This window comes from Somniosus microcephalus, chromosome 9 (genome assembly GCF_052327205.1).
Source record: "Somniosus microcephalus isolate GS21.2 chromosome 9, FLI_Smic_1.0, whole genome shotgun sequence".
Classification (NCBI taxonomy): domain Eukaryota; kingdom Metazoa; phylum Chordata; class Chondrichthyes; order Squaliformes; family Somniosidae; genus Somniosus; species Somniosus microcephalus.
Genome location: NC_140995.1, coordinates 92,455,771 through 92,470,232, shown reverse-complemented (window position 1 = coordinate 92,470,232; position 14,462 = coordinate 92,455,771). Strand labels below are relative to the sequence as shown.

At 44.6% G+C, this 14,462-nt stretch overlaps 1 protein-coding gene across 1 annotated transcript in view; it reads left to right on the top strand.

Annotated features, from left to right (window-relative positions):
* Nucleotides 1-12,502, top strand: part of LOC147112526 (WD repeat-containing protein 35-like) — a 90,903-nt gene extending 78,401 nt beyond the window's left edge. Inside the window, exons 11-14 of the mRNA XM_085996858.1 lie at nucleotides 2,054-2,107; nucleotides 4,524-4,633; nucleotides 9,290-9,500; nucleotides 11,919-12,502. Coding sequence (XP_085852984.1) covers nucleotides 2,054-2,107; nucleotides 4,524-4,633; nucleotides 9,290-9,500; nucleotides 11,919-12,038 — 495 coding nt within the window. The 3' untranslated portion in view covers nucleotides 12,039-12,502. The remainder of the gene's footprint in view (nucleotides 1-2,053; nucleotides 2,108-4,523; nucleotides 4,634-9,289; nucleotides 9,501-11,918) is intronic.
* The last annotated feature ends 1,960 nt before the right edge of the window (nucleotides 12,503-14,462 follow it).

The window sequence follows — 14,462 nt, the reverse complement described above, 5'->3', positions numbered from 1 at the left end:
AGAGTCATGTCAATTGCCAGGGAATTTGGCGCACACATGCATAATCTTTCTATGGTTGCAGACGAGCTGCACATTGAGGGAGTGGAAGCGCTTGCAGTTCATAAATACTCCTGGGGTGATGATGGGTTGCAATGATGGCCACATCTGTGCAGTCGATGACGCCCTGCACCCATGGGATGCCAACCAGAGCGGCAAAGGCCAACATCTGCTCAGTAATACAACACTTCATCATCAGTGGCAAAGTTGATATAATTGGCTGACTTGCCAAACATGGCATCGGTGACCTGTGTGATGCATCTGTGGGCGGCTGACTGCGAAATGCCGCAAATGTCTGCTGCAGATCCCTGGAAGGAGCCTGAGGCGATGATGTTGAGGATGCTGGTGATCTTGACTGCCACTGGTAAGGCGTGTCCACCAGGTCCTCTGGGCTGTAGGTCTGGTTCCAGAAAGCTGCAAATGCCTGCGATGACCTGGCGCGATAGCCTGAGCCTCCTTTGGTACTGCTGCTCAGTCATGTTGAGAAAGCTCACCCCCCTCTCTGTATACCTCCGGCGCGGTGCAGCCTTGCGCTGATGCCCTCTGTCTTGTGGAGCATCAGGCCATTGAGGAGAAGGTTGGTGGTGGTGTTGCTGCTAATGTTCCTGGTGCTGCTGGTGTTGGGGCTCATCTTGGTCCGATTCTGAGGACCAGGGTGAGACAGTATAAACGGCACCTTATGCTTATGTAATAGATGGCAGGTCAAGTAGAGATCAGAGGACCAATCTGTCAATGATGTGAAAGGTAGTAGCAATGAGGTGAGAGTGGCTTCCGAATTTGCAGAAAAGACTTGTAAACTGTAGACACCTAAATCTGTGCTCAAAATGCACCCAGCAAGAGCCTTTCCCTTAGGCAAGTAAGCAGGTGTCGTGTGGCAGTATTTATTGTGCTTTCCATGCTCTGCAGTAATGACCTCGATCAATGGCCACTGAACTTCCACCTCAGCTTGACAGACATGGTTCCTGAGCTGCGTGATTCCCATGGTCATGCATTGACATTCAGAAGGTCTGGTTAAAAGCACTGTTAAGTGTCTCACAACAAGGTATTAATGAGGTAAATTAGGTCACCCACCTCTGCCGTTCGGGCCCGTGCCACGCTGGCAAACGTACCCGAGGCAAAGGTGCGAGGAGGCGGGATGACGGCGCGTTCCCAACCCGCTCCCCTTTTTTGCACATTTTAGTCCTGACCCACCTCCAATCCCGCACGTACGGCAGCATGACTGCCACATTTAACGAGTGACAGGGCAAACATATTGACATGGCATGAATACAGAGTGCACTTGTGAAATATGGGCGGTCGTTATGTTTGGAAAGTAAATTAGCAGCTATTAAGAGTGTTGTGCATTATCCTTTTGCAATACTCCACCAAGCTGGCTGTAAAGTGCTGTCAAGGTGCATTGTAAGGGAGCATTGTACAATCAAGCAACATGTAAGCACACTTACCATAGCAACTTTTTGAGACCAGCAGATTTATTCCTTGCTGTTTCAAGGTTTGGCACAGGTGAGACGGCATGCAATCTTTCAGCCAACTCGATCTGGGCTGCTCTGACACTGCTCTTGACTGGATTATAGCCTTAATTTATTCAGGACTTTCTTCACAGGTTACATCTAGTTTTTGATTCTCTTCCTTCATTGTTTACTCTTTCCTCCTCAGACAGATTTGTCCCTGCAAAGTGTTATTCATTTTTGTGGATCACGGTGCTCACTTTGAGGCAATGATAAAGTATACAGTAGTTGGAATATGATTTGTTATGAATGTAGCTTTAGCTTTTTATAATGACTGAAAATATTGTTTTACTGCAGTTGATTGCATCTGCTCCCTAATACTTGGCTTGATTTTGAAGCTTTCAGCCCCTTATTAGAAACCATCAAAATCTGAGATAAGCCTGTATTTAGGGGAAGGGGGGGAAAGATTTGACATTAATCATATCTAAATAAACTTCTATGCTTTGTCTAATTTGGAATGGTGCTAGGTTGGTGTAAAAGTTATCATTTTATACTTTTTTTTCCTCCCTTAGGCAACAAAGGATGCGATCTGCTGCATCACTGCGTCTGATAAAGTATTGATCATGGTAATTCCATTTGTTTATTTAGCTTAGAAGTAGCTGTTTAATATAAGAACCAGAGGCGACATGAGGGAAACTTTTTTACGCAATGAGTGGTTGGGATTTGGAATGCACAGCCTGATATGGGTGGTGGATACAGATTCAATAGTAGTCTTCAAAAGGGAATTGGATAAATACTTGAAGGAGAAAATATTGCAGGGATATGGGGAAAGAGCGGTGAGTGGGACTAACTGGATTGCTCTTCAAAAGAGCTGGCGCAGACTCAATGGACCGAATGGCCTCCTTCTGTGCTGTCGTATTCTATGATTCTATAAGATGATTTTAATTCATGTTTTCCTTTGAAATGCTTGAGATTTATTACATATGTATGTATCACAGTATGGACTAACAGTTTGTAGTTGTGTTGCTGGATGAGGCCTATAAATTCGGATGGTTAACACCTTTTTTGGGGAGCTAACCAACCTACTGTGGCAGGCAGGAAGCGTGTGCACATTTCTGGCCAGAGGTATGCAGCCCGGCATATTGGGAAAGGAGATTGCACTGGCAGCAGGAATGCACGCTGGCAACATTGAGAGTGAAGAATAAGTTATGTAAATTAGGGTCCCACGCTTCTTGCAGGACCACAGATTTTTGAGCACTTCACTTGCCATGTACTGAACTCAGTCAGCACAACGTGACACTAACGGTCAGGAAGGCTGCTATACTTACCTGAATGTGGAACCAGCACACCATGTTTGGTGCTACTCTGTTTAGAAATAAATGTCTTTTGCTAGCACTGAGTAACATGTACCCAGCTTGCAACATTCCAGGAGGTCTAACTCAATTTCAGTGTTGTTTTGTGGGCATTTTTCAAATTGGTGCCTGATAATAGTATTGTAAGCCGCCTTATTTTTACCAAAGTCTACAGCATGAACTTAGTAGAATCTTTCTAGCAACTTTAATAGATTTATCTTGGCAGATGTATCTCTGTCTACCCCCCACCACAAGGATCTCCCAGTAGCATCTGGCATAAAAAGAGGATTACTCTCCAGTGGTGCGTGGAGGATGCTAAATGAAAAAAGATTATCTACCTGTGGGCATGTCTTCATGCTTTGAAAATGAAGCGGCATCCACACACACAATTCCCATCTAGCTATCCCCTCAGGCCTTGCATGGGATTCACATAATAATTTTATTCTGTTAGCCTTATTACTTGCTCGAACCTTTTATACATGCTGGGGGGGAGGGATTACCACGTGGGTTGGCACCACTGTCATGTTTTGGGATCTTTTACAATTTTTCCACAGAAATGATTTGGAAAAAGAGTTTTGAAATGTTGTGTTTTAAAGCATAGTGCATTGACACAAGCTTTTTAAAAAATGGCACTGTGACGCTAGGTGGCTAAAGTAAAATACTAATGGCTTAAGCTTGATTCCCTGTAAGCAATAAGCAATTCATCACCCTGACTTGGCAATCAATGAACGCCTCACACCCACTGTGTTGGGAATTGTCTTGTACCCTTCTGGCTGTGAATGAGGGGAAGATTAATAAAAAGAGACAGAGACGCAGGCAGTCAGATCCAGCAAACCTCACAAGAAGGTTGGAATGCAGGACAGTAGTTAGAAGTTATTTTGTTTAAATCAAGCAAGATGATCCTTAGTTTTGTAAATAACTGAAGCTTGTTCATTACTATGTGAAGATTAAGTTGTATTGATTGAATTAAGTAAATCGTATCATAACTGGTCCTCTGTATGTTCATTTGCTATGAAATAAAGCAGCTTAATGATTCATAACCGGCCTTGTCTTATCAAGTGTTTTATCAGTCTGCCTTCAAAGAGATTGAAGAAACACATGTGCAAAAGACACAAATATCCAGTTAAGATCACTGGGGGATTCTTTTGTTACATTCCTGGCTTAGGCTATCCTATAGTTGGATATCGGGCAGTACATGTACACCCCTAAACATGAGATGCTCGGACCGCTTATTGGAGTGACTAGCACTGCTGTACCTGAGAGGATATCTAAGGCAATACCCTGAACTTGTAACAACCGGACAGTTTTGGTAGACATCAAAAATATCACAATGGGATGGTGCTGGTCATGTGGTTTCCCCTGAACACAGTGCAGCTTAACCCAACTCCAGCAATGCGTAAAGGATGCTTCATATTTGAATAATAAGGAAGATCAACCACAAGGCAGAGAATCTTTGTTTCCATTACATGCACCTCTTATCTGATTATTTTAAAGCATAGAAAAAAGTCTGCAACCTTCAATTCACCACCTTTTCTAGTTATCTGGGGGTGGTGATAGCGGCAAGGGCTTGTTTAGGAACTAGAATTAAAAATATCAGGCCTGCTAAAGAGAATATTGGAGAGAAAATTGTATTGAAACATTTTTTGACCCATTATATGCCAAATGAATTACATTGATTTATATTTTCCAGGGTCGTGAATCAGGAAAAATTCAGAAATATAGTTTACCAAATGTTAGTCTGATCCAGAAGTATCTGTTGAACTGCAGAAGTTATCAGTTGTCACTGAACTGTAATTCCAGGTGAGTTATTTTCATAAAGTAACAACGCATGGGATTCTGCCTTTTTTTAAATGTCTTTTTCTGTAAATAGTCTCTCCTCATGTCCAAGTTGGTAGTCAAGGTAATATGTCATTATATGTAAGGCTGCTACTGCGAGAAGTGATGTCATTATTATCCCAAATGGCAGAAAGGATGAACAGGCTGAGTCTCTTTTCTCTTGAAAAGAGAAGGTGGAGAGGAGACTTAATAGAGGTCTTTACAATTATGAAAGGTTTTGATAAAGTAGACACAGAGAGAGTGTTTCCACGATTGTGGGGAAGAGTAAAACTAGAGACCATCAATATCAGATAGTCACCAAGAAATCAAATAGGGAATTCAGAAGAAACTTCTTTACCCAGAGATTGGTGAGAATGTTAAACTCGCTACCACAGGGTGTAGTTGAGGCGAATAGTATAGATGCATTTAAGGGAAAGCTAGATAAGCATCTGAGGGAGAAGGGAATAGAGGGTAATGCTGATAGTTAGATGAGGAAGAATGGGAGGAGGCTCGAATGGAGCATAAACGTCGACATAGACTGGTTGGGCCAAATGGCCTATTTCTGTACTGTATATTCTATGTAATATGTAAAAACATTGAAAATTAGCATTTAAAAAAATGCTAGTTAGGTACACATGGTGTTTGTTTTAACCAAGATGCTAATTCTAACAAATGATGTTAATCTGGTATAGAGGCCATCTCCTTGAATTGTGTTTTTGCTCAGATTTTTGATGAACATTTCATCTCCACATGTAGTGCAAGCTGGGAATAATTTGTGACAGTTGCTGATGAATGTTCAAATGAGCAATTTACTTTGGGCCATTATAGTGCAAACCGGTTAAATGAATAATGATTTTGCCAAGTAATTTTATCCATTTAACTTTTCTTTTATCCATTTTAACTGTTGTATCAGGTTTGGCAAGAAGCTAACAATGTATTGCAAACCAGATTTCAATACATTGTGTTAACAGTCACCCAGTTGTCATGGATAACTGAAAATGTATTTGTCATTTGCTTCATTACCATATACATATTACAGTGCAGCACAACAAATCTCTTTTTAAAAAGGACCCTTAAAAACAGATTAATACACTGACTACAGTATTATGCATTATCACCTAATGAGGTGGTTTTCAAACCTAAACAAAAGCACTTGTCACATTGATTGGCAAAAGTGCTCGAGTCCTAGCACCTAATGAAGTGAAAAAGACTCTGCAAATCACTGAATTGGTTACTAGGTAATTTACACACCACGATGAAATGCTTGTAAAAAGAGCTTTAACACATTTTGTTTGGAAAAAAGAGATCAATACATTGGCTTTAATGAATAAATCCAGATTTTCATTTAAACATTTTATTCATTTAGCAATTAATTTAACAGGGACAGCTATCATTGCAAAAGATAAAAAAGGGATTTGTGCATGGAGATTTTATTCCCTGAAGCCTTTTATTCTTTTATCAGTTATTCATTTAAGTGGGCTTGATTTGATATAATAGCAGTCTTGTGGGTGCTGCAGAAATATCCAGTGATAATGGTTCTTTTCACTGGACACAAAACTTGATTGAGTTTTTCGAGGAGGTAACAGAGGGGGTTGATAAGGGCAATGCGGGTTGATGTGGTATACATGGACGTCCAAAAGGCGTTTAATAAAGTGTCACATAATAGGCTTGCCAGCAAAGTTGAAGCCCATGGGATAAAAGGGGCAGTGGCAGCATGGATACGAAATTGGCTAAGTGACAGGAAACAGAGAGTGGTGGTGAACAGTTGTTTATCGGACTGGAGAAAGGTACACAGTGGGTTTCACCAGGGGTCAGTACTAGGACCATTGCTTTTCTTGATATATATTAATGACTGAGACTTGGGTGTACAGGGCACAATTTCAAAATCTGCAGATGACACAAAACTTGGAAGTATAGTGAACAGTGAGGCGGATGGTGGTAGACTTCAAGAGGACACAGACAGGCTGGTGAAATGGGCGGACATGTGGCAGATGTAATTTAACGCAGAAAAGTGCGAAGTTATACATTTTGGTTGGAAGAACGAGAAGAGGCCATATAAACTAAAGGGTACAATTCTAAAGGGGGCGCATGAACAGCGAGACCTGGGGGTATATGTGCACAAATTAGTGAAGGTGGCAGGGCAGGTTGAGAAAGCGGTTAAAATAGCATACGGGATCCTGGGTTTCATAAATAGAGGCTTTGGGCTGGATTTTCTCAACGGAGACGTGATGGAGGCAGGACTGCTGCTTGCCGGGCCTATGTCCCGTCTCCATCAGCCTCTGGCCAACCAGCGGGATTTTTCCCTGATTGACCTTGTTAAGCCCGCCCAGCGAGCACAGCAGGTCAATTAGGGGGAAGTCACTGACAGAGCACGTCAACGTCTGACGTGCCATCAGTCAAGATTTCTTGAAAGAAGAAATGTGAGCGTTTGACAGCTCTGTGAAGCTGTCAAACACTGACATTCTGTGTAGTTTGATGAGTCCTTGTGTTTAGGACTCATCAAACCTTTCAATTTTGAAGAAATCATCTGGCTGTTGGTTCGGAGGATCCAACAGCCAGTCTGTGAAATCTACAATGAAGATGCCAGGACTCCGGATCCACCGCAGCTGATGGCTGTAGGCAGAAACAAAGGTAAGTGAACATTTTATAACACTTGGCAGTCACCTTACATACTTATCACTCCACACTTGCACCCATCACTCACCTTTACATCTCACTTTCAGACCCCTCCGATCCCCGCAGACCTCCTTCACGTCTCCTCCACTCGGCGGGGTTCTCCGAGGTCGGGAAGCCTGCACTTGAAAAGGTAAAATGGGACTAATTATTTTTTCTGCCTGTTAACTATCTGTCAACAGGCAGTTAAAAGGATTTAATCCCTTTCCCGCCTCGAGGAGACAGGACCCGGGTCAGGAGGGCTTCCCGCCTCCTGGCAAAAGGGTACGGAGGCGGGATGGGGGCGGGTTTGCCAGCCGCCCCCACATTCTGCAACTTTACCGGCAGTCCTGCCTCCATACCCACCTCCTCTGAGCTGACAAAATCCAGCCCATAGAGTACAAAAGCAAGGAAGTTATGATGAACCTTTATAAAACACTGGTTCGGCCTCAGCTGGAGTATTGTGTCCAATTCTGGGCTCCGCACTTTCGGAAGGATGTGAAGGCCTTAGAGAGGGTGCAGAAGAGATGTACAGGAAACTTTGTGCTATCCGGAGGTGAGCTATCCGGCAATCTGGAGCCACCGGCAAAAATCAGCAGCCGTTTTTTATTCTTTTTGTTTGTTTTTTTTGCTTTGTTTGAACAGTCAAGCTGTGCAAGGTCTGTAGCTATAGCAACAGCTTAGGGCCACACCCGAGTGTTTAGAAGCTGTTGCTAAGCAACAGTGTTTGTTGTCAAATACGGAGATAAGAATCTCCGTATCTCTCAACATTAACTCTGGAGAGTACGGCAGTTTTGAGGCAACGGCAGCAGCTCGGTCCCATGGGTGCCGGATAGCACAAAGTTTCCTGTACAAGAATGGTTCCAGGGATGAGGGATTTCAGTTATGTGGATAGACTGGAGAAGCTGGGGTTGTTCTCCTTAGAGCAGAGAAGGTTCAGAGGAGATTTGATAGAGGTGTTCAAAATCATAAGGGGTCTGGAGAGAGTAGATAGAGAGAAACTATTCCCATTGGCAGAAGGGTCGAGAACCAGAGGACACAGATTTAAGGTGACTGGTAGAAGAAGCAAAGGCGACATGAGGGAAAACTTTTTTTACACAGCGCGTGGTTAGGATCTGGAATGCACTACCTGAAAGGGTGGTGGAGGCAGATTCAATTGTGGCTTTCAAAAGGGATTTGGGCAAGTACCTGAAGGAAAACAATTTGCAGGGCTATGGGGGAAGGGCGGGAGAATGGGACTAGCTGAAGTGCTCTTGCAGAGAGCCGCTACGGGCTCGGCGGGCCGAATGGCCTCCTTCTGTGCTGTAACCATTCTATGATTCTGTGACACTGTTTATGGCCATTGCTGGAGCTGAGAATGATTATCTGTGGTTTTCACCCAACTTCCCTTCCTGGCTCCCATGTTAGCTGGTATTGCTAACGGTTCTCTTTCCTCAGGTACTGTCCCCCTCTCCTTCAAATCTGCAGTCATTACCCCTCTCCTTAAAAAAAAAAAAACCCTTGACCTCTCCGCCCTTGCAAACTACTGCCCCATTTCCAACCTTCCTTTCCTCTCCAATGTCCCTGAACGTGCTGCAACCCCTCAAATCCATGCCCATCTTTCCCAGAACTCCATGTTTGAATCCCTCCAAACAGGTTTCCACTCTTGCCACAGTACCAAAACAGCTCTTATCAAAATCACAAATGACATCCTATGTGACTGTGACAAAGGTAAACTATCTCTCCTCGTCCTTCTCGACCTATCTGCAGCCTTTGACACGGTTGTTTTATAATGCTCCTGTGAAGCGCCTTGGGACGTTTTACTACATTAAAGGTGCTATATAAATACAAGTTGTTGTTGTTTTCAGTAAAGCTGTGTCCAACTGCCAAGTTGACTACACCCCAATATCTAGTTAGAACTTAAAACATATTCAGTATGTAATATTATAGTCAAATTGAATTATATTCAATGGAAGTACTAATAATATAACTTTTTTATTATCTGTCTAGCCGCCTTGCCATCATTGATATTGCAGGTGTTCTGACATTTTTTGACCTTGAGACAAGAATAATGGACAGTGCAGGACAACAAGTGGTGGGTGAACAGCTGAAATTTGAGCGTAAAGATGTCTGGGATATGAAGTGGGCAAATGACAACCCAGATTTGTTTGCCATGATGGAGAAGACCAGAATGTATGTTTTTAGAAATTTGGACCCTGAGGTGAGGTTCTAAACATACTGGTTAATTTCTTAAATTAAAACTAATATGGTAATTCAAGAATCAAAAACCGAAAATGTTGGAAATATTCGTCAGGTCAGGCAGCATCTGTGGAGAGAACAGAGGAGTTATTGTTTTGGGCATGAACCCTGTGTTAAAACTAGAGGATTACATTTTAAAAAGGGTACAGTAAACATATGACTAGCTGAGGAGGTGGGGGATGAGGCAGGTATAAATCAAAGTATGAAAAACTAGTAAAAAGTAGCAGGCTACAGCAGCCCAGGAGCCTTGGAGAAGCAAAATGTCAAATTTACACCATTGGTGCAGACCATCCCACCCGAAACAACAATCCTTCCTTTCCCCCGGAAACGCGAGCACACCCATTCCATATCAGCAGCACTTCCTGCCGCAGAGAATGTGGGAGCTAACATTTAAAGTCAATATTCAGATCAGAGGCTTACAAAATGCCTAATAAAAATAAAGTGCTGTCCTTGAGACCAGAGTACTGCAAAGTTCCGAATAAAAAGATACAGTGCTGTTCCTTGAGCCTGCATTGAGCTTTATTGAAACAGTGTAGGAGGCCAAAGACAGATCTATCAGAGTGGGTGTGGGATGGGGAACTGAAGTTACAAGGATCTCAGAGTCACACTTGTGGACAAAACAAAAGAACAAAAGTGTTCGGCAAAAGAACAGTTGCCATATAGAGGAGACAGCACTCTGAGCAGCGAATCTATCTATCTTCTATCTATCTATCCGGTTGGTTTGTCTGTCTGTCTGTTTGTCTGTCTGTCTGTTTGTCTGTCTGTCTGTCTGTTTGTCTGTCTGTCTGTCCGCTATACACTCAAAAGTTATAGAGCGTACCTACACGCATGTTATATCAAAAGAAAGCTTATCATTAGGGGAGTCTAATAGGCGTATTTACTTTTTGGTCAGACAAAAATTGTTCCGACACTATACAAAAAACGTTCAAAAATCCGCTCATTACCGGTTGACCAATCCTACCGCTCATTAGCGTTGAGTGACGTGATGGTTAACCAATCCTACAGTTCAGTGACCTGATGGTTGACCAATCCGCCGTCTGTGGGCGGGCCTAATCCTGCAGCATCCCGAAACTTTGCCGCCATTTTTTTCATCCCCACAGCAATAGCACCAGCCAAACAAACTCCCACATTGCGGCATCGGGAGCGGGAGGTGAGTTGGAGTCATTCAGGCCGGGCCTCACAACCGCTTGGCCCGAGACACAGAGCGGGCGGGGGAGCGTCAGCGGCCGGCCATTAACCACGGCGCGGCGCCCTGCCGCACCGGCAGCTCAGCTGGGGTCCATCTCTGCCCGAGAGCCCGGCCGCACCTCAACCGCTAGGCCCCGCACGTCTACCACGGCCGGGCTCAGTTTTCAAAGCCCTTCCCCGGGTGCCAAAAGAGGGGGAGGGAGGGAGGGATGGAGATGAGAGGGGGAGAGGTAGACAGAGGGGACATACAGAGGCGGAGAGAGAGAGAGGGGCAGTGAGAGAGAGGGGGAGGCACAGAGAGAGGGTCAGGGAGGGAAAGAGTGACACAGAGCGCGGGAGCGGCAGCACCCACCCGTAAACCGCGCGGCCCAAAAAAGCCCTGGCAACGCCGGGCCCCCCCAGCTAGTATGTTATATATGGAGGAAGTACAGGTAAATTGCTGTCTCACCTGGAAACAATATTTGGGGCTCTGATCAGTGGCATGGGGGTAGGTAAATGGGTTGGTGTTGTATGTCTTTCACTTACATGGGAAGTGGTCAGGGGAACGAGAGTAGGTGGCAGGAGTGGTGGAAGAATGAATTAGGGTGTCACAGAGGGAATGACAATTCAAGCTTGTTTATTTAGTCAAACTTGAGCCCTATTATAACCTGGAGTGGGAATCAGGCAGAGGCCTGTGTGCTGGGTAAAGCCTCTTATAAGCAGCCCCTTTTACCTGCTGTCTTCTAATAGTCCCACCTGCTGCGGATGCTGGCTGCTGATGCTACTACTGCTGCTGCTCCTCTTGTTCCACCTCTCTCAAATCAAACTGGCAATAATGGCATCCATAATAAGCTGTGGGAGCTTAAAGAGGGTTAGTAAGGCAAAAACATTTCATAAAGAAGCAATCTGGCGGACGTCCCTGCCATCAAATCGCCCTTTTCATTTCGAAAACAAGTTTATCTGGAAAGTCTGACGTACATTTTAGTTTTATGATTTTTACCATTGTGGTGCTTTTTGACTATAAATTTTGATATATTTGGGAACAGGATGTGTTTTTGGAGTTCATGCTTATATTTATTTGTAATGTAGATAGCATTGAGTAATGTGTAGTAAGTTATACTTTGAAACAAATTTTGCCAATTTGGGATTGTAGTGCTACACTAGATTTTTTTGGTGTTTTTAATACTTGGAATTTTTCTATTAATGTTTATAGGAACCAATTCAAACATCTGGGTATATATGCAATTTTGAAAATTTGGAAATCAAGTCTGTACTTTTGGATGAAATTCTGAAGGTAAATTTTAATGCAATGTTTATCATATGTAAGAAATAAATCATTGGAAGACTATTTACCCAGTTAATGTTGACAAAGAATACCCTTCATCATGTGTATTTCATTGTGACAGCCGTGGCTCAGTTGGTAGCACTCTCGCCTCTGAGTCAGAAGATTGTGGGTTTATAGTCCCACTACAGAGACTTGAGCACAAAAATCTAGGCTGTCACTCCAGTGCAGTACTGAGCTGCAGGTGCCATCTTTCGGATGAGACGTTAAACCGAGGCCCCGTCCATCACACATGGTCTATAGGCAGAGGATCAGCTTCCTCGACATGTCGAACAGCAGTGTCTCAGGAGGCTCAGGTTGTCGCGTCAGATGGTGGCAGACATCTGCAGGAAGCTGGAAGAAGACCTGCTGCCAGCTGGATCTGGTAGCCATTCATTTCCAGTGGCTGTCAAAGTCACTACTGCCCTCAACTTTTTTGCCTCTGGAGACATTTGCAGGAGCTCCCAGTCGGCGGCCCACAAATGCATAAGACAGGCGACTGATGGCTTGTTCGCCTGGGCCGCCAATTATGTCAACTTTGCCTGTGATGCTGCCAGTCAAAATGAGCGGGCGCTCGGGTTTATGTCTCTGGCTGGCTTCCCACAGGTGCATGGTGTCATCGACTGCACACACGTGGTAATCATACCACCCACAGATCACCCGCAAGGGCTGCCGTTCGATCAATGTGCAGCTGGTGTGCAACCACAAGAAGATTTTTATGCAGGTGTGCACAAGATTCCCGTGCAGCTGCCGTGATACTTTTGTCCTGCGGCAGTTCAACCTCTCTGACGTCTTCGCACCTGGAAGCAGAGTTAACAGGTGGCTGCTCGGAGACAAGGGATACCCACTTGTGGCTCATAACATGTATCATTAACCTGAGGAATGACACCCAAGAGTGACGCCCATCAATGCCATATCACCACCCGATGTGTCATCGAACAAGGCATCGGCATGCTGAAGATGTGCTTCAGGTGCCTCGACAGATCTGGAGGCGCCCTTCAGTATGCACCAGCCAGGGTCTCCAGAATGGTCGTGATGTGCTGTGCTCCACACAACAATGTACAGCAGCGAGGTTTGGACCTGCAGGAGGACCAAGGTGCAGAGCACAGATCCTCTTCGGAGGATTCCAAGGTGGAAGATGAGGAGAAGGAAGGTGATGAGGGCAATGCACCACTAGCTGTGCACATTGCTGCCCAGGATGTCATGGATGCCCTGATTATTGCGAGGTTCACTTAGATTCCACCAGTGGACCCATCTCACAACCACATGCAGCAGCCACTTTTCCACCACACCGCCCCCCTCCCCTGCCCCCGCCCCCACCAAGTGCCACTAGCACAAAGCAGTCTTACAAACAACCAACCACCCCTTTCACATCCCCGTATTGGTCGCCGTCAATTCATGTCTTCCCATTCACCATCAAACAAGCTAAAAAGCCACTTGCCAGCCAGCAACCAAGAATGAGCAAGACGGGAAAGTGGTGCAAAAGAATAATATTTATGTACTTCAAGTAAAGAACAGAAACTTAACAACATAACAATGTCTAAGAACCCCTTGTGCAACTACAAATCTTTAATCTTTTCCTAGTGCTCCTACATGATGCAACCCCTGTGGCTTGAGCAGAGGTAGAGGGAGGCTGCTCAAATCCCTGTTCTGGCTGTTGAGATGCTCTTGGTCAATGTCCTCTGGATGTAAAATGATAATGAGGTGGCTGTGTTAAAAAGCCACTGACGGACACGCTTAACATACTTCTGGGTTTCCCACGTGATATCGGGCCCCCCCGCACTGCTCCCAGCGTTTCTCCCAGATAAGATCAGGCCAATATGCCTGTTCGAGTTATATGTTGGGAACAGATTTTAGTTGTCTAAAGTTTGGGATAGTGAGAGCAGACGGAGTGTGGGGCAAGAACAGGCATTGGCAGAAAGGAAGGGCAGAAAGGTGGAGGACAGATGAAGAGAGTAGAGGCAAGATCTTGGCTGATTCAAGTGGTATAGTAGTAAAGGCAGGTTGGAAAGGGGAAGGCTAGGCAATGATGAAAGGTTAGCATTGTAAGTGGCAAAGAAGTAGAGGTTGTGATGGGGGGAGGAGGAAGTAAAGGGATGGGGGGAAATGGCATGAGTGGCAAGGGTGATGGGGAGATGGTGAAGCGATTTATGGTTCAGCATGCAGGCCAGGGAATTGGAAATGCATGGCAAGCACTTTCCTACCCTCACCATCTGCCACCTCCTGCCCGAGATGTGAAAAGAGACTCGCAAAATTAGATGACACAGAAAAACACAAGAAGAGATCAAGAGAGAGAGAGAGAGCGAGGGAAAGAAAAAACATGAATGTGACAGAGACAGGTTGCTCCTGCAACTCACCATGAGTAACCTCATGTGTTCCTTCCTGTCCCTGCTTTATCAGTTAAAGTACTTGTTCCATTCCGTCTGTCCTCAGTCC